The sequence below is a fragment of the Numida meleagris genome, chromosome 7 (assembly GCF_002078875.1).
Source record: "Numida meleagris isolate 19003 breed g44 Domestic line chromosome 7, NumMel1.0, whole genome shotgun sequence".
NCBI lineage: Eukaryota > Metazoa > Chordata > Aves > Galliformes > Numididae > Numida > Numida meleagris.
This window is the reverse complement of record NC_034415.1, coordinates 18,576,348-18,596,599: the sequence shown is the minus strand read 5'-3', so window position 1 is coordinate 18,596,599 and position 20,252 is coordinate 18,576,348. Positions and strand designations below refer to the sequence as shown.

Genomic DNA, 20,252 nt, shown 5'->3' with positions numbered 1-20,252 from the left:
TATGCTTCCATGTCTTTCTTTCTCTAGATAGGCTAAGGTTTGCCATAATTTCCTGAGATTTCCTTATACTTGGTATGTTAATAATCAGTTTATATTTTGTTCTAGAAGAAGATAGGACTAAATGTCTATTAGTCTTCTGCAGTACTTCCTGTCTTGAACCTCTACATTTTCAATACCGAAATAAAAGGATGAATGAGTTAATTGCTGCTGGAAAAAGTAGAAGTTAGTAAATCGTTATCCAAAGACTTCTTTCCTTTATAGGTGCACTGGAAGCACAGCACGGGAAGAGGTGAAAAAAGAAAAGACCTATAATTTCATCTATGTTTTCTCAGGCATCAACCCACTATCTAACCTTAATTTTTCTGTTATCTCATATAAATCCCAAGAAATAGAGTGTTTCAAATGCCTTTCAGTGATTGATCTTATGAAATGAGTTATACAGAGAAAAACAGTTTGATTCCCAGAAAAGCAAATTTGTACTGAATGATAAATAATGAGTAGATAGACATTTTTTCAAACTTTTAAAATACTTCTATAAATAGTATTTTGATGCATCTTGAAAATCAGAATTTTGGGGGGGAGTCAGATCTTGAAGTGTCTGGTTTTTGTTTTGTGTTGTTGTAGTTATTGTTTTGTTTGTTTTAATTCAAAAGGAGAGTGGAGGATATGGACGTTTTCTGAATTTTTACTAAAATTTCTAATCAGCAGGTGCTCTGTGCTTATTTAAAAACCTGCGGGCCTTTTAGATGTCTCGTTTGGCAAAGCTGCCTGTGTACTTACCTGTGCTTTCAGAGGCAGTATTACAGCATCAGCACATGCTTTCCAATTGGTTTCAGCCAGCTGAACAACAACTAGTTGCACATCAACTTTGGCAGCATCGGAACGAACATATGCTGTAGCTTGATAACCTTGATTTCTGTTGTCACTTCTTACTGCCTGTGCCACTATCGTAATGCCAGGTGGAATTATGTCTCCCAGGAAGTTGCGCTGAAAAACAACCCCCAACCATCTGTGCTTAAGTATTTCAGTGTATTCACTGGAGAGTCTACAGTCCGGTTTAAGTATGCTTATGGCAAGTATCATCCTACGCCCTTCAGCAGTTTAGTTTCTAAAATAATTTTAGTTTCAGCCTTAATTATTTCATTAACAACAGAAATTATCAAGGATGTGATTGTTTTCATACAAAATCCAAGACTCTTCTAAACTTTTTACACTTTAAGACTTTGTGCATTATTGCACAAAGCTGTCTACATACATACTAGATATCTTCATAGAGTTACACACACTCACAATGTATTCTACTACACAACTGCTACTTCAAACAAATTATACTGAAATTCTTCATAGTGGCAGAGTTCCCATAGACATTTTCTGCATTTGCAGAACTATCTGGTACTCAGTACAGTTCCAGAATACCAAGCATGTATTAAAGATAAGAATGATCACTGCCTAATGGGACTTTACATTTCCTAATTGGTAATGACCATGGGCATTCTGATTTTAGTTGTACTCAACATGCACTCATGACCTCTGGTCTATATGTAAAAATAATTAGGAGGACTTAAGTTGGTGGTTTTGTTGTTTTTTTTTTAATTCTTTAGATAAACCCTATATCCTTCTAACCTGCATTTTTACCTAAATGCTAAGTTTTTTTGCACTTTCGAGTTTCATAGGAAAAAGAATAATTTTCCCCCCCTTTAATTTATATTCCCATTCCCTTTATTTTCTTTAATCATTTTCAGATCCAGGCTTTCACATTCAGCTAATGCCTTTAGAAATGAAGGATAACATAATCAAGAAATCAACAAAGAAAACTCCAAGGTGAAAGGAATTTGGAAAAAATGTTTTCACAGGGAGAAAACAAACCTCAGTGCACTCTAATTTTCAGTTTACAAATTTGACTACTTCCTGGTGCTGCCTGGCTCAACTGGTTAGAGTTTGTCTGCAGCTTCTGAGACACTACCTCGCGTGTCAGGCTGGATCCATGTCTGTGGTGAGTGCTGGCTCCTCTGCTCGCAGGGCTTCTCCTTGAGCTGTGGGCAGCTTTTTCGCCATGACGGTGACTACTGCTGCTGCTGCTGCTGGTGCCACTCATGTGGCTTTTCCTGCTGCTGCTGTCACTGCTGCTGCTGTTGCTGTGGCTGCTTCCAGACTCAGAGGAAGATGACGATGAGCTGCTTGATGTCCTGTGGCCTGAATGCTATGAAACACAAACTGGTTAAAAAGCTGTGGATTTGTAGACATCAAAATCAGAGCTACAAGCCTCCTTGTGCAGGCAACTTAGACAACGTGTGAATTTTATCATGAGGCAGACCTGAAATTGGGTAGGGATGTGCCTTATATCCACCTGTACCTCTCTGCAAATACGAATGCCATGCAGATATTATTGATTGTAAATGGTGACATTGTATTGTCCAGTTTTAATGTCAGGCAAAACTAAATTTGCACTTAACAAGTGATTGTTTAGAAAAAAAGAGATAAATAATTATTATATTATTATTATAAATATTTAACTAAAAACACTACAAATCATCTTTCTCTTTCATAAGCAGGATAAGCAATTACTTTGCAGGTAACACCTACAAAATTCACTTCATTGTCATCCTTAGATGTACTTTACGTACTTCTGTGCAATAATGCATACTGAACCTGGCTACCGATACACAATGATTTTGTCCTTCTACTATGATTGCCTAAAAAAAGTATGGAAACAGTTAATCCTGTTGGAAGGCCCTGCTTTTTTATAATTATCCCAAAGTCTCTGTTATCTGAGTATTGTACAGCATCTAGCCCAAAGGTATCCTCACTGAAAAGCTGAGGATTCCTAGAGCTGCAACAGAAGGATGCAGTACAATAGTTAGTATTTTAGTAATTATAATTCTTATTTTGTCAATCATGAGTGATATTATTAGACAATACGGAATGGCCAAGTGAAATGAACCAAAGTCTTCCAGCAGTATGCTTGATCATATCAACTCCAGCCACCATAGCAACATACAATTGATTTAGGCACCTACCCAGTGGGTGTGAGCAGACCTGAAGCGGAGCTGGTATACTTTTGGCAGGTATGTTTCCTGCAAAATTCCAAAAGAAGCTATTACCTACAGCTCAGTGAAGATCACCTCCTAGTAGAAGTCAAAGCATTAAAAAATGTTACCCATTCATTAGAAATGTCGTAACTACTGTGACTGTTAAACTGGGACTTGACACGTTTAGTCTCAGCTTGTCTGTCCTGTTTCCACTGGCGATGGGAAACACCAGCGCTTTCATTGCTGCTGCTACTGCTGCTGCTGGTGCTTCTGCTGTTGCTGCTGGTGCTTCTGCTGCTGCTGCTGGTGCTCTGTGTTTTCTGTTTCTGCTCACGGACACTTCTATCTCCTTCAGCAGCGCTGGCATGTGGAAATGATGTGGTCTTGGACTGCTTCTTAGCCTTCTGCCTTGTACCAGATGCTTTGCTACTACTGCTGCTGCTGCCCTTGCTGTTGCTTTTGCTGCTACTACTGATGCTACCCTTGCTATTGCTCCTGCTACTACTGCTGCTGCTGCCACTATTGGTTTTGCTATTTCTACTACTACTGCTACTATCGCTGCTACTATCGCTGCTGCTGCTGCTACTACTGCTACTGCTGCGACTACTACTGCTACTGCTGCGACTACTACTGCTACTGCTGCGACTACTACTGCTACTGCTGCGACTACTACTGCTNACTACTACTGCTGCTACTACTACTGCTACTGCTGCTACTACTGCTGCCGCTGTCCCCAAATGGGTAGAATTTCTTTTCTTTGGCTTTGGATTGCCTTGATTTCAGACTAATCTGGGTGCCTCCTTGTGATGCTCTGTTGTCAGAGTCGCTGCTGGAGGGGCTGCTCGTTGCACTCTCAGTGCTTTCACTGATGCTGCTGGCACTGGATGAGGAGCTTCTGGATTTTCTTGTTGCCTAGTTGATTGGAAACCATTATGAAAACCATTAGAAACCACTGGAAATAGAAAACTATTTTTCTATGTCCCTGCAGAAGGCTGTAGGTAAAATAGATACAGAGAGCTATGAATCTCTCTGCTACCTTAAAAGACAAGATGTAAGCCTGAGATAGCATCCTTGCAATACATTGCAATAAGGCCAACACATAATAATGTGCTAAGAACACAAATAGGTAAAACAATAGTCCAAATCCCCATGTAGAAATTGTTGATCATACAATTACGTGTGACTAGTGTTAGTAATTACAGGGCTGTAACTATGATTACCTCAGAGATAGCTGGGTAGGTAGGAAGCGTCACACCTTTTTTGCCACAGTTGTAGCAACTGGAAGGTGCTAGCTACCTTCTGGGCCCACAACATCTATTTTGGATCTTACATGACTGATCTTCAGAGAAACCTACCAAACCAACCTGCTCTCCCTAAAGTCCTTCACCACATTTACAGCAAAAGAGATGAATTCAATCCAAAGACCCACAGAAAGCCTTGTGTACTCCAAAGCCTGACTTGATTTTCCACCTGTCATTTACTATCTAAAAAAGGGAGGCTGCTTAGTAAAAGAAATATAAATAACTAAGCTCTGTGTGCAGCACAAACCTAGAAGTGGGTTTTCACAGCAGTACCTGGTTATCAGTGTCATCAAGGATTTTCTTCACTCTTTTGATTGCTTCTTTGCTGGAAGATACTTGTGTCTCTGGATCTTCAAATGTAACTAAACGTACCATTTTTGTAGGAGCTTGATCTCCTGCTTGAATTGTGACTTGTATTTTTTCAATAGGTACATCTGTGTAGACTGAAATTTCACAACAATCAGTATTATTGTTAATAGTAGTAACTGAATAATAGAAGCAGCAAATTTTTTTTGCCATAATTTGTTGAAACATTCTTTCCCGAATGAAAGTATGTATTAATTTTTTTTTTTTTTTTTTTTTTTTTTGTGGTGTGTGTGAGTGTTTGTGTACTGAGTAACTTTAAAAAATATTTCAGTAACAGCAAAAAATGCATACTGGCAATAATAAAATTTTACAATGTTAGTATGATACTAGAATCTTTTCATGTCAGTAAACAAAATAATCTGCTTAAATTTAAATCCAGTGAATTGGATTGCTTAGCTAGACAACACCATGGGAGAGTGAGTTAGGCATCAGAAACACTTTCCTCTTGAATTGTAAAGAATGTCCTAACAGTTAGGCCAGACCTAAATTCAGTGGCCTGCTGTGCTTTCCCTTCTTATGATCATGGATTAAGACATTTAGGAATAGATCCAGGCAAGGTTAATCTGTAATTCCCATTGAGAGTCTGGGTTTTTAAAGTGTAGCTACAGGACACTGCATTAGATCTGTTGCCCATGTCCAATTGCTCTGTGCTTGCATCCCAAATCCAACGATTCAGGACACATCAGACACGCACTGCAGGTACAGATCAGCTCTGTGTGATGCTGGCCATGCTTAGAGGCACTGCACTGCATGGCCACTCTCTGGGAGAGCTGGGAATCACTGCTCAGACAGAGAGGGGAGAGGTAGATTCATGCTACAATGGAGTTTGCTGCCAAGATTAGCAAGGGTGAAAGTTCTAATGGTAGTTTTAGTGGCACTTAAGATACAAAAGATGTATACATACGTATAAAAATACATACGTACACACACCAACAACAATCCACCTACCCACCCTTTGCTTTCTTTTTTGTGCACAATTGTATTTACCTGGCTTGAAGCTCATTCTAAGGGCATGTTCTCCAAATAGGTAATAAAGAGGCACATTCTTGATAAATGCTGCATGTACACTTTTCTTCTCAATGCACACTTGAGCCCCAAATGTACTTGCATTGGAGCACATGGACTGAACAAATGGCTCCTTCCAGGAAGAAGAATGTCCAAAGGAGAAGGAATTTCCTGATGAAACATCTTCTACAGACTGTCTGTCCTGTTAGATAATACACTCATCAAGTTAGACTAGACAACATTAAGAGAAATTCTTACATGCTATCAATCCAGTTTCAGACATAGATACGTTTATTCTACAGAAGGTAGAATAACCAGTTTGTTTGAGATAGCAGGCTGTGATGTAGAATAACTTGGTTTTCAGTTGGACAAAATTATCAACTAAATGGCTTGATTAGACTACCTAGAACAAAAAAGCGCTTGAGACTATAAGACTGGAAAATTATATCACAAAATAATTCTAATTATTTCATCTTGCTTTCCTAGAGTATAAGACTATGTTAACAAATTCAACATCAATCTGAGTGTGCTCTAGACTGACTGAAGTTCTTTCCTTTGCTTTATAATTTGGTAAAACTACAGAACTTTCATCTGTGCCCATGCAAATTCTGTCTCACTTGTGGTGTGACTTGGATGTGAGAATTTATCAACTAGAAGATCACTGAAATTTCCTAGATGTCCGAAGCATATCAGATGTTAGAAGTTTTCACTCAAAAGTGTGTCATTTACATGTGATAAATGATGCTTCTGGAAGAGTGAATTAAAATTAATTAAAATTAGAATCAAATCCATGAAATGAGAGCTATGATTTCCTGAAGAAATAAAGCAACTGGCAAAGGAAACAACGACCATAAGTTTTCTTTTCATATGTAACACGTGGTTTGCAGTTAATTTTCTACTCATTTTATCATGTCTCACAACATTCCCAAACTTGTACGTACCACACTGAAAACCTAGAATTTTGATGCTAATCCTTTCTTTCCAAAAGGAATGCCAATAATAATGGGAAATGGTCGAGTTTGTGCCATTTTTCAGTTATTGCTCATTCAAGAATAACTGCAGAGTGATAAATTTTCAGAATGGGCACGTAGGCACAGAGATCTTTGCTTGTTCTAGGATATTGGAAACTGTTCCAGCTGACAGTACATTTACCTATTGACTTTTCCATAGGAAAGTGCTGTACTCACCCCTCTGTTTGTCTCTTATTTTATCTGAAAAACTTCAGAGTTGCAGGATGACAATGAAACCAGAACAGCACAATGCATTCCTCACCTCTCAGTTTTCCATTGAATGAAATGTCATGGTGAGGCCTTCACAATGCTGCCCATCATAGAAAGCCTGTAGCAGCTTTTATGGAAAACTTTAGTTTAGGAAGTCAGTTGACTTGACACACAAACTGCTATGTATCCTTGAATAAAGGTGACAGTAAATTTTGCTCTCCAGCTGAATACTGGAACATCTTATGGAATATTGCCTGTCCCAGGAATGTAACGATTGCATTATGGCTGCAAAGTGTTTTAAAGATTGTGGGCCTACCCTGTAGATGGCAGTGTAAAATTAATTACTAAAGCAAGTGCTCTTGCTTTTGAAAAAGTGTTGCAAGTCTGATGTGATTACACTCCAGATTTTAAAATAATGTTACTACAGGGTTATTTGTGTTATTAGATCGAGCCTGACTTATTCTGTGCAAAGTAGCACTTGTCAGAGGTGAATCGTACATTTTCCTATGGGGAAAATAAATGTTTTTCTCCTGATTAAAAGCCAAAAAAGAATAGTCAGACAGTACATCAGTTACCCTGATGTTATCAGTCTCGCCCGATGCAGAATCTGAGTCGAAGGACATCTTCATTATGTCAGGCACTGCTTCAGGTAGAAGAACTGGAGTCATCTTACTAGCAGCCAAATCTTCAATATTTCGTGTAACAGCAAATGTCTTAGAGCTGCAGAATAAACATTAGAGGGAACCTGTATTGATAAAGCACTGCTGAGGAAAAGATCTGAATAATGCCAGGTAGCATGTACTCAGCAACAAGTATCATACCTTGCAAATGGCTTTGTAGATGTTTACAGCATCTTTCCTGCTAGTTGTATTTTCAAGGACTGCTTAGAATGAATAAAGACACGGACCAGTCTGAGTCCAGGGAGCTTGCAGTTAGGCTTTTACAATCACAGGTATCAGTTAAAAGAACTGTACTCTGTGGGATCTACATATGCCTAATGCCTTGAAGAACAGCCTTCTTAAAAGCCTGGCTGTAGGTTAAATTATTAAATTTTTGAATCTCCTTTTTTTTTTTGTTTAACTTTTGCACATTCACTGCTAAACTTGGTTCTCACTTCCTTGAACTGCCATACTGCCATAATTCAGAAAAGAAAAAAAGATGCCAGGGATTGGTGGCTACTAAATGCTGTTTCAATATTTTTAGTCTGTAATAAATGTTTCTAGTTTTGTCTAAATGCACTAGTATATCCACATGCCTTAGAAATAGATATGTTGGAAAGTGAAGAATCTACTACCTACTTACCTAAACGTATTTCATAAGTTGTTTACAGTGCTGTAGGGCTTAAGAGTGTTAGCCAGAACAAAGGACAAGAGCTATAAGGTGCAAAGAGGGCAAGTGATACAAGTAGTATGAGACTCTCATGGCCAAACATCTTGACCCCTTGGTTCCATACCTTATAATCTTCATAGATGTTGTTACAGTGTTGCAAGAACCATGAGTTTTGGTTTGGGTCAGAAAAATGTCTTGACTATTGAATACTTTTGACAGATTAAAACCTATTTCTCTGAGCTATTAACATTGTGCTAACTCTACCTTATTAGTCATTTATCAGAGTTAACATCCAGCTCAGAAGTCTGCACATGCTGTTTCTCATGTATGAAGTTGATCTGCTTGCCCTGGGACTTTTGTGGTCCGCCAATGGAGGTTGCCTTTGTGGCAGTAAATGGAAAGATGGTCTGCAAAATGGTCTCTATTTTAATATGGTCCACACTGTACTAGCCTTAGCAATTCCAATCTAACCTATTTGAAAGATGAATTTGTATTCATTTGATAGCACTCTCTTCCTCTTGAACGCTCCTACCGTGCTGTGTGCACTGTAAAGCACACAATTGCACTTCATGTGGAACACCTCAATAAAACGTGTGTCACCTGTGGGCTTTGTTTTCTTTTCCATCTCTCTCTTTTTTTAGATAAGGACATGACAGCAATGCTCCACGCTGGGTGAAAGGAGAACCTTGAAGAATGGAATCTGAAATAAAATATTCTCCCTAACAAGCTGAGGGGATAAAAGAAAATACAAATCAACTTACATTTCAGATGGCTCATCTGGGTAAAGGGACAAAAAAGGAAATGGCTTTTATTTTAATCCCATTCAATAATTCAAATGACCACTGAACTGCAGTCTGGGTCTCCAAGCAGAAAGCCCTGGGGTTTCTTTTCCAATTTTTTTAGTATTTTTTATGCCAATAGTCTACTCCTGATACCTAATGAAAGTAGAGGATCGATTCCTCCCTGTTGAGCACAGAGAGCCGACAAATGTAGCTGCATCACAGGTGACACATGTCAATGTCTGCAGAATCACACGGTACAGTAAAAATAGGCTGCAAGAGCCAGCTCTGGTCCTTTAACAAGAAAAACAGTCACAAAGAAGGCCTAAAGCTATGGTATGAAAGAATGTGCTCTCTCTGATCCCACACAAGGGAGAAGAAAATAAAAGGGAGATTTTCCAATATGTATTAGTGTATTTTTTGGATGAGAGAAGAAGCTGTGCTACAGTATAAGCCAAATTCACTGGAAGGGTAAGGGACAAGCAATTCAGCTGTATCGGGCCCACCGATATTTCAGGTTGAGTGGCCTTATACACATCCCTAACATGGGGACAGAAGAGCTCAATGTCTGTTTAAAACAAAAATGATAACCAAAAAGATCATTGAAAAACTATTTTTCCGGTTTTTAAAGCACAGCATGACATTATACCTAAAGAAATGAGAAGGAAGAGGCATTCTACAACCAGATCTTTAGCTCTCTTTCTGCTGTGATGAAGTGAAATGTTCTGACTTTCCAGCACATATCCTTCTGACCTTGGTGTAAACGTGTCACAAAAACAGAGGTTTGGAGTGCGAGTCATTGCCCTCCTCTTTCCCCAGACAAGCACTGCAGAAAGCTCACAAAGCTCATGTGCTACATACATACGCTTGCTCTTCTGCATGTTCCATTACATGTTGTGTACAGTGTTGTAATTTTGTAATTCATTTTATAAGATGCCCATGCAAAGCAATTTCTGCTTATCCTACAGTTAAAACAAGCAAAAAAGCCCCATGGTAAGGGTTCTATTCAAGATTATGTAGATACTTCAGTAGTCTATCATTATGCATATGTGATATATTTGCAAAGTGCATTCTTTGGCAGATCTCCATATTTATACTAATTTCCCTGAAATTTATTTGATTTTTACTTCTTCCTGTGAATTTTGTTTAAAAGTATGTTTTAGCAACCATCTGTAGCATACCAAATAATTATGTTACAAGAGCCTTAAAAATAACTATTATTTTTAATTAAATTTAACTTTGATAGGATTGAATTGAAACACATGTTATATATTCTCTCTATGCTATGATTAATTATTGTGTTCTGGTTTTTACTATAAAGAACGTTGGGTCCTTCATTTGCAATCTCTCTATCACCAAAGTATTTGGGATTTTTTTCTTTAAATCTGTGATTGCTCACTTGAGTTTCTCTTCTGCTCCTGGAAATCTATATAAATCCCACAGCTGTGACAGGTCATAACCTGTACAGCATGTAGGATATAACTGAACTAAATGCTATTGAAGACTGTTTACTACTTGTGTCTGGGGGTGCGAGATGAAAAGGAAAATAATATTACATCCTGACCAGCTGTAATGACATGGTAGCATAGATGGTAACTCACTGACCGTCAAGACAAAATGCCTAACACTAAAGTATTTTGAACAGAGCTTACAAACAACTGAAAGAGCAATGGTTTTCTAGAACCATTTCTTTAAACAGAACATTTAAAGCTAACAAAACAAGGTGTCAGAATATCTCTAAAATATTGTATGCAATAGGTTCCTTATTTTTTAGTGAAGCTGTGCAAAAGGAAGAGAAAGTCTATATTAAACTATGATTTTGCCCTCATTCTATTTAGAAGGTATATGCATCCTTTCTCTCAGCATATTAGGCCTGCTTGTTTCTCTTCATACTTCTAAGATTTTACTTTGCTTGTTCTTTCACCTTCTCAGTGACGTGGTTCAGTGTTACATTCTCTAGTTATTGCTTTGCTTTCACTTGTACTCATTGCTGTTTCATTGCTCTGCACGATTCCCACCAAGCATTTGTTTTGTAAGAGTGAACAGGAATGCTTTTTGGAGAAAAATTGATGGTGCTAGAAGTTAGCTAGTGAGCATTAGCTTTCTCATATACTTGGCATTATAGAGCTATTTACAGCTGACTTCACTTTATAAATGATAATGCTGCAGGGTCTAGAGGAGGGCTTGGGGTGGAACTCATGGACTACTTGGCTGTGATCCCCTATCTCTTATACTGTCTTGCCTTATTCAATGTATTTAACACCTTTGTGTCTTATTTGATTTCATCTTCAGTCAAAGAAGGAAAATATTTATTATTTTGATTTGCCAGAAAGATCCTTCTGCTAAAATTTCTAGCTCACCTTGAGGCTCTAAACTCCATCACAATCTCCAATATTCTCATTCCAGTTCAGCATACTTATTGAGATCATTAATATCCACTTTGCCCAATCCAACAGTGAGAGCTAGTGAGAATAGGTGCCTACTGTCCCTGATGACTTTGGGAGTGGACTGTCCTGGTCCTCCTAAGAAAATGAACAAAATATTTGGGCTGTGGTGCCACAGCAGCTTACACACAGAAAATTGATGCTCTGTGAGCTGCTAAAACACTCCCTCCTCTGTGCAGAGAACCTGATTACAGTCACAGTTGATGGATCTGAGGAATCATATTAGGGAGGAGTATGTGATGTCAAATGCCTAATAGTCTGGTCTGTGACCACTGAGGAGCAAGGGAGAATAACGATTAGCCTTTGTGGTGGCTAAACTGAGGAGACCTGCAGAGCTTCTCTGGGCCTGCAGCCATGAATGCTAATTGCAGCTGGATCAAGCAACAGAGCTCTTTTGTTATGGCTGTATTCCTAGAGCAGAAACTTGTTAACATTTCTGCAGCTTGTGTAGTAGCTTATTTTTGTTGTCAGTGGTGCTTTCTCCTGTGTTATGAATTTTTAGCTTGTCTTTCTCAGTGTTTTTTCATGTGTATATGAAGGTTTTCAAGGCTTTGGTCTACTGCTTTGATTCCTTGGACATACTCTTTCTGTTTCCTCCCTCTCTTTGTGTTTGTATTTCCATCTGTTTTCATTTGTTTGGCATCTGGCTACAATAGTTTTCCAGAGTGTATTGTAATTGCATACACTGATAATAAATCAAGTAGACCTAACAGGCAAGAAAACCAAATGACAGCCACAGGGAAACAAAGTAAAAACACAAGTTACACCAAGTCCTCTATGCTTACAGGCACCAAACTTGTGGGCTGTCTGTTAAAACTGATAGAATACAGGTGGCTTATATCTTACCCAGTGTCTTCAACCCAAATATATGTATTGGGATAGAAATTTTATGCCAGATGAGCTTCAAACAGTTTATGAGTCTCATGACTGAAAAATAGTGATTTTCTGGTCAAGACCACAGGAAATAAAACATATTTTCAAGCAAACCTTTTGTACATGTTTATCTTTTAAATTAATCTACCCTGATCACTGCCAGTTACCCAAGCTGTCAGTCAAAGGCAAGATCCCTAAGCAAATGTTTTGTTTAATTCAGAAAGAGTTGATATGACTACATAGAAAGATAAGTGCTATGGCTTACCTTACAGTAATTAAATTAGTCTCTTCTTTGCACGGTGGAATTTCAGCTTTGATACTTTTTTCCTTCATTTGGACAGTGGCAACAACATTCACAGGTACATGAGCATTCACTTTGGTGCGTGCTTCCAACCCTGCCTGGATCATGTTTGTGTTGATCCCAATTACAAAGGTCATATGTTTAGCCATGCTGAAAAATTAGAATGAGAGGGTAAAATTATATGCATAAAGCAAACAGTTGTTGAATTTTTTGTGGCTTCTGTCCTTTGAAATCTTATTTCTTTTAATTTATGCAAAATATTTACCTTAGACTCATTTTGGATCGCAGCCTAATGTTGGAATTTAGTAACTCAGTCAATCTGAAATCAGACCTTGGAGAAGGTGTAATTTGCGCTTGAACTATTAGAAAGAAAGAAAGAAAAGTGTTAGAAATTCCCCCCAATCCTGATAATCATGTATGTATTGCTGAGGTCTTGAAATTCATTACCATTTCCTGCCACTTTTATGACAGAGGAGTAATAGAAGCTGGTCTCCATCGGGAACCCAACACAGGTAGGCACAATACGACGAATCTCAGAAGGCAGTAAAGCCTTGGTCCATTGCCTTCCTATGCCACTTTGAAGGCTACTGATTAATCTCCTTATTGAAGGGATTTTTTCATCACGTGCATACCATGCCTGCAATTACAGAGTTGAACTTGTCTAAACAAGCAGAACTTTAATATCATGATCCGTGTCATTAACTGTGCCTCAGGGGGATGTCTGCAAGCAATGATTATAGCTAATCCTGATCAAAGTTTGAATTTATTTGCCTTGATTAATACTAAAGACAAAAAAAAATCTCTTGAAATAAAAAGTTAAGGAAAAGGGAGGGAACATGTGGAAGAAATAGCATTTTAATACTTTTGATGCTTGTGAGGTGGTGCTTCTGAAATGATACCTGCAACACATTTTGGATGGTGCTTTTATCAAGTCCACCAAAGAACAACTCTTGGCCAAACATCTTCAAGTAACCTGATGCAAAAGGTTTATCACTGGGGAGTGCCTTCCAGTCCGACAGCTGCATGAGAAGAGGAAGAAAATCTGATTCTTAATAACATGTGGGGAAACAACACTTGAGATATTTTCTTTTCTTCCCTAAGAATTTACCTTTTTCAGGATTTCCCTGAAGTCATAGTCAGTCACCCAGTCCTTGTCAGGAGAGTAACGTCTAACAAACATCTCCTGGAGTCCTTCAACTGCTATTCCCACCTGCGGGACAAAGTAAAATGGAAATGCCAGTTGGATGAAGATTATAGGAAGGTGTGAGAGGCAAACTGCAGGTAAACCGAATTACCTCTATGGGATCAGCAACTCTTCCAAGGAAATGTGTCCGCAGCTGGGAGACTGCCATTGCTGGAATTAAGCTTCCTGCATTATTCAGTATCAAATATTTAGCTCCCAGTCCACTCATAAGGAACTCTGTATACAAATAGGCAGTAAAACACAGCCCAGTCAGATTTTAAAGCCACATTTGCAGATTGTATCAATTTACTAATTGCATAACAACTGATACAAGATGATATGAGAAAGGCTAGAAAAATCAGCTATAAAACCAATATTATAAGACAGCCATAAATGGACTATTCTGCCTTTTTGAACTATTAATGGGCAAAATTATAAGTCCCCTGCACAATATGCTATTTTTCTAATTGCTTCTGCTATATCATTTGCATTTAGTCAGATTCTATAATACCAACTTGCAAAATGCTTTTACAAGACATTGTTTAAGGCAACTTGACAAAGGGGGTCAGAAATGAAAACAGATTTACCATCCTTTGCTAATATTACAGGAAAAATGGTACAGATGTCCTGTAAGTACAGATGGTGAGGTGGTGTAGATTTCTTTCTCAGATGACTCGGAGGCAATTAAACACGTCTCATTCCAAAAGCTGTAACTCTTTACATAAAATGCACTAATTGTGAAGTAATTGTTAACTATTGAGGAAACTTAGAACAAAGGCAGTTTGTATATATTTTCTCTACTTTAGATTTATCATCTATAATGTCCTTAGGTACAGATAATCAGTGGAGAGAACAGTTATATATTCTTCCTGAACTTGGAACAGCTTTATACAGTCCTGTTTTCTGAATTAAAGTAATCCCAAGGCTTTTCTATGGCTCCTTAGATTTCAAAAAGAGCAAGGGCAACACAGTATGCAGCCATCCCTGCTGCACTTCCTTTCTTCCAACCCTCCTCTTTCTTCCAGCACAAGTTGGAGAACAGTGAAGTATTTTAGGATATCCTATGTTAAATTTCTGTTATCTTTATATTAGACATAGTCACCACATACTGATTAAATTGGCCCTAGAATTCCAGCACAACCAAAAATCAGCTTTCAAAATTCAGGATAACACTGAAGCCCTGGAAAAAGCAGGCCACTAATTTTATTACCTGTATAGAAATGATTGAGTTGTAGGAAATATGTTTTCAAGTGTTCATAGAATATCCTGAGTTGGAAGAGACCCATGGGGATTATCAAGTCCAACTCCTGGATTTGTTATGAGAGAGAGTGAGACTCTGGCCCCTTTCCAGAAAATGAATGACTAAAGTCATAAATTATTTAGCCAAAATTTAAAGACAAGGTTATTTTTGGTTCAGAGATGTGTGATCTTATGAATACTCAGGCCCATGTGATTTTTCCAGTGCCACTTGCTGTATTTCAGACAAAATCTCATGAGTGTGTCAAAAACTTACTATTTTCTTTTGAATTTGTGCATGCATACCGGGGCTGGGATGGTTCTTGACCCTTGTTTATCCTTACACTAAGTTGTTTATTATCAGGTTACTGGGACTAATTTTGAATTCTAATTTTTCAGGACAGATTCCAGCTTTCCAGTCTATTGGAAAGGCAATCCATTTGTCTGCTAAAGTTGCATAAACTAGCATTTCACTAGATCACTTTCACTCTTGTGCTGCGTGAAGTTTCTGTGCTACCTGAATTGCTAGGCACAAACTACCTGTAAAATACATGGCTCATTAACAGCTTCTAAACTCAAAATGCAGATGTTTATGCCAACTGATTGATGACAGTGGAATCAGTGGAGAACCTTTAGCAGGTCACCAGGGAAAGGTAAAAAAAAAAAAAAAAAAAAAAAAGCAACCCACATTTTAATGCTGATCCTATAGAAAATAAAAAGCAAAGTGATGTCACTCTGGGTCATACTATGAGCTGGTTTGAGATCTGGAAATAGAAAGACTAGCTTTTCTCTGAATAAGTTTAGCCAGAACAGTCCTGGCTGTTATGTGAACTGGCCACTGCAATGAAACATGATACATTAAGCAAATTTATTAAAGGGATTTTGGTTTTGTTTTTTTGTCTGTGTGTATGTTTGTGTTGTAACTCATGAAATCAGTTAGTTTAAAAAAAAAAAAGGTACTTACTGATACTTAGTAAGAAGTGTTGCTAATAAATGATTAAATGATTATACAAAATTCATCAGCTTCAAGAGAGCTGGGGTGTTTTCAGATGTTATGTAGCTCTAATGCTCTAAGAAAATATTTACCAATGAAGAATCCTACTAACAGGGTCAGATGGTACACCATAGCCACTTCACTAGGAGAATGTGATGGCACCTGCATGTATCTGACTAAATGTCTTGCCCCAGGGAAGAAGGAAAGGAAAAATAAAGTGATCAAAGAAAGCAGCCTTTAGTACATATGAATATTAGTACACATATTTTTTTTGTAATATAAATTTGTAAAAAAATTGTGCATATTGAGAGTCAGATTCTGTCAGTTTCCATACTTAGCAGTACCTGGGCTAATTTTAGTGGTAGTGCGTAGATTGTGAAACACTATTTGTGGTGGCCATGTATGACAGATTCCCGATTAGAGGCATATTCATCTGACATTAGTGCCTGTCATTAAAAATTCAGCACCTAGCACCACAAAACTCTGTGATGCTGAGGGCACATTTTTGTTTTTAGCAAGGAAATAGGTACCACATTACTGCTGTCACTATGGTAACATCTAGAATGGACTCACTGAAACACATTTCACCTGTGGCTAGTGGTGACAAATCAGATCAGAAAGCTGGAGCCTCCTCCCACACAAGTGCAATGGAGGATTGACTTCATTTAGCTGACTGAGTTACCCAAATCCAAGTCTAGCACGTGCTAGAAAGTGATCTTGTTCCTTAGACTTCAGAATGAGAGGCTTAAACATCCCATCAGGGTAGTAACTAAATTTCTTACACTGGTACTCTCTAAGAATTAACAGCAATTCACTGATCTGCTGCATTTCAAGGGTACAGTCAGAACAAAATAATGCATTTCACACAGCCCCCTGCCAGCTACCCTCATGTGCAGTGCTCATTTCCTTCTCACAGTTCAAAAAATCAGGCAGCTTCATTTTAAAAGAAAAATAAGAGGAGAAAATGAGTATCTAAGCCCTGAGACATATATCTGCTTATTACAGGAAAATAAGTCTCTCTGTGTATGCATTTTAAATGGTACAAAAGTTCACACTATGTATATTATCTACTGAATTTCTTTGGGAACTTTCTGTTGCCATCTCTGAAGCAACAAGCATGTGGCATTGTGGTTGCTGTGGTATGTATTATACATATTTTATTATAGACCCAACTAAATGGTCATATAAAAAACATAAAATGAGATGGGCAACAATAAAATCTGTAAAAGTCTTCTAAAACCCCCTCCCATCCCCCAAAGAAGGCAAAAGTACTTGCACACTTAGCACTGCAGGTTTCAGACATTTCAGTCTCTTTTTCTATTCATGACTTGGAAAAGAATTTTTACATGTACCAGTGAATAACAAAAATGTGAAATACATCTAAGTCCTTAAGATAAACAGCATGTGTAAGGAGGCTCTGTTTGTAGATATAATCTCCCTAGTCTGTCAGCTACATATGCCAAATCACTGAGGCTGTCATGGTCATTTACATGCAGCTGCTGAAAAAATCCCTACCGGGAAGAATTATATAAATGGAAAACTGAAATAGCTACAATTTGGCCCAGCGAGAGCTGTCTTCTAATCTGGTCCTCTTCACTCTAGCTACCAGTGTTCTTGATTTTTACATGTGACTCCCAGTGATGTAATTGATGTGCCTCAAGATCCCACAGATGGACCTGTGCATTCCAGTAAAGAATCCTGGTAAGAAGGTGTAGGAAAAATCTTCAGACAACAAACCTGATTTAGCTGCTCATGAATGCAATGAATTGTCACATCGTACCATTTTCAGAGTTTGATGTTTCGCTGTGCACTATTGTTGGGGTGAAGATGATTTAGTATCATATTTGAATTCAGCAAGAGTTGTATGTGTTAAACACCAGCAGAAATTTATCTACTTAGTAGTAATTTGGTGCTGAACAGTGTTAGGAAATTGTTAAGCACCACTGAGACTACAGCATCTTATACAGGAGCATGTGCTGCACTGGCTAATGAAAATGAAGGGTTAGAGCCCCATAAGCCCTCTGGTAATTTCATACTGGCAGCACACAGTGCAAAATACAGAGGAACCTAAATGCTCTAAAAATGGAGAGCCCGAGATTAAGTTATTTATTTTCCACTGAATGTAGGAGAACATGGAAGCAACTGGACTCTCCTACTCTGTGATATATCTATACATAAACTTCAACTTGTATATATTTCCCTAAAAAATCTTCAGATTAATACTATTGGAGGGAAGAAGGAGTATGTACCTTACCTTTAAACACACTGAAGCGGAAAACTTTGCTGAACTGATATCCAGATCTGTCAAATTTGGGACTTAATGCTCTGACAGCCATTCTGCAGGCAGAAGCCCTGAAAAAATTCAGCAAGCAAATTAATACCTCAATTTGTATGTAACAGGTTCCCCATCTAGGGAAGGGAAGTAGATTTTCCTTACATCATTTGAAGATCTGGAGCTGTGCTTCTGCCCAGGGCCCTCAGGTGAGAGTAAATGAAACTTGCCACTTGCATGCTAGGTTCCTTCAGTACAGCATCAGCTAATGTCATCAGGATTGGAAGACCTGGCTTGGTTTCAAGCAAAACCACTGCAGCTAACATTCGGATTCGAGGATGAATTTTGTGATTCAGGAAAATCTCAAGGGTAATAGCCTGGACCTGAAAATAATTGGTACTTTCAGAATTAATCTGTATTTGAACATTTTGCTAATAACCTTTCATCACCAATGAATGATCTCTTCATCACTAGTACAGTAAAAATTTGTGTTATTTAATTATTATGGCAACAATGTTCCTGGTTTCAGAGTTTGAGGGCTGGAAGGAGAATTATGGTAATATAGTCTGATTCCTATGCAGTCAAAGCCAAGGAACCTCACTGGATCAAAACTACTTTCCTTTGTTAAGCTATAGCAAAATATACTTGCAGCACAACCAAGACAAAATCTAGATAAAAGTGATTTCAAGAACCCATTACATACCTGAGAAGTAAGTTCAGTGGTCAGTGATCCCTACACATGCCTTAACTCAAGTCATTTGATCTCATTCTACTAGAATAAAAAACAGTTTACTTCCAAAAATCTCTATGCCACATAGGTAATTTAGAATTGTAGTGTTATGCAAGAAATGTAATTTTCACAGTTCTACTTGTAACTGATGTGTTTGATCTGTACAGTATTTAGTATCAAGAGTAATTTTTTACTGGAACCTTTCCAGCTTGCATGAGAGGCACTGAAGTGTTTGACTGCAGTTTCAAACTGATTGGGGATGGAGTAACACCATTTTGGCACAATCCTCTGAACAATACTGTTCTGCCTCTAATGTCTACATTTCTTAATGAAAGGTATGATTGAGAAAACTTAATGTATTTTTCTGCAGTAGCCTCTTTTTAAATGCAACTGCTTTTTTAAATTAAAGAATAGAAATGACAGGCCATGCATTAAGTCTGTTTAATGCAAATATGGATGTGTAGCCAGCTGCAAACCAGGGATTAAACTGACTGGTTTTTGAACAATGCAAAATCCAGTCACAGTCATTAACCTGGTCCAGATCAATTATCTCTAAAGCAAATGCATAGAAAATGGAACTAAACAGCAGTCTGGGTCACATGTGGAAAGCTAGGCCAAAGGACAAGCAGACACACAGCATTGTTTTCAAACACCAAATCAGCTTTTCCCTTCCCCAGCAAATAACCTAATTTCTACGCTTGCTGTCTCTCCACCCTCCCACCCCCTTTTCCCCATCTAGCTCCTGCACTCTAGTAAATTGTTTCCATATTCTTTTGCTTAAAAGCATAAACCAGCACACTACTGTCTATGGATCAATATGTGCAATCAAACTGGCAATGGTATGCAAAAAATTAATACAATGAAAAAACTAGTACAGTAGGAGAATAGTTAATGAAAGCCTTTAATTTTACTTTTCATGTTAAGAATGGTCTCATAAAAAAATAAAATAAAATTTGTAGCAAGGAAAAAAATGTAAGGTTTCCTTTTAGAAGTGGCTTGCTTTAAGGTGAAAATGATTGTAAAGAGATGTCTGTGGTGGATGACATTATGCCCATGTAACCATTGTATGTGATGTCTAATCATTATCTCGTTCAGGGACAAAAGTCACATTTAGTAAATGTTCTGTTTATGACTTAAACCCACGCAATGTCTGTAAATTTGTAATTAGGATGCAAACCTCTAGTATCTAT

General features: G+C 38.0%; 1 protein-coding gene across 1 annotated transcript in view; it reads right to left on the bottom strand.

Annotated features, from left to right (window-relative positions):
- The window catches only part of LOC110402667 (vitellogenin-1), a 44,683-nt gene that overhangs the window by 9,276 nt on the left and 15,155 nt on the right, over window positions 1-20,252 (bottom strand). Inside the window, exons 12-27 of the mRNA XM_021405025.1 lie at window positions 18,498-18,715; window positions 18,315-18,412; window positions 13,943-14,067; window positions 13,756-13,857; window positions 13,547-13,666; window positions 13,095-13,284; window positions 12,913-13,006; window positions 12,612-12,797; window positions 7,497-7,641; window positions 5,684-5,903; window positions 4,604-4,773; window positions 3,703-3,941; window positions 3,158-3,668; window positions 3,018-3,074; window positions 1,964-2,200; window positions 781-987 (exon numbers count right to left, since the gene is read on the bottom strand). Of these exons, the coding sequence (XP_021260700.1) occupies window positions 781-987; window positions 1,964-2,200; window positions 3,018-3,074; window positions 3,158-3,668; window positions 3,703-3,941; window positions 4,604-4,773; window positions 5,684-5,903; window positions 7,497-7,641; window positions 12,612-12,797; window positions 12,913-13,006; window positions 13,095-13,284; window positions 13,547-13,666; window positions 13,756-13,857; window positions 13,943-14,067; window positions 18,315-18,412; window positions 18,498-18,715 (2,919 nt within the window). The remainder of the gene's footprint in view (window positions 1-780; window positions 988-1,963; window positions 2,201-3,017; window positions 3,075-3,157; window positions 3,669-3,702; window positions 3,942-4,603; window positions 4,774-5,683; window positions 5,904-7,496; window positions 7,642-12,611; window positions 12,798-12,912; window positions 13,007-13,094; window positions 13,285-13,546; window positions 13,667-13,755; window positions 13,858-13,942; window positions 14,068-18,314; window positions 18,413-18,497; window positions 18,716-20,252) is intronic.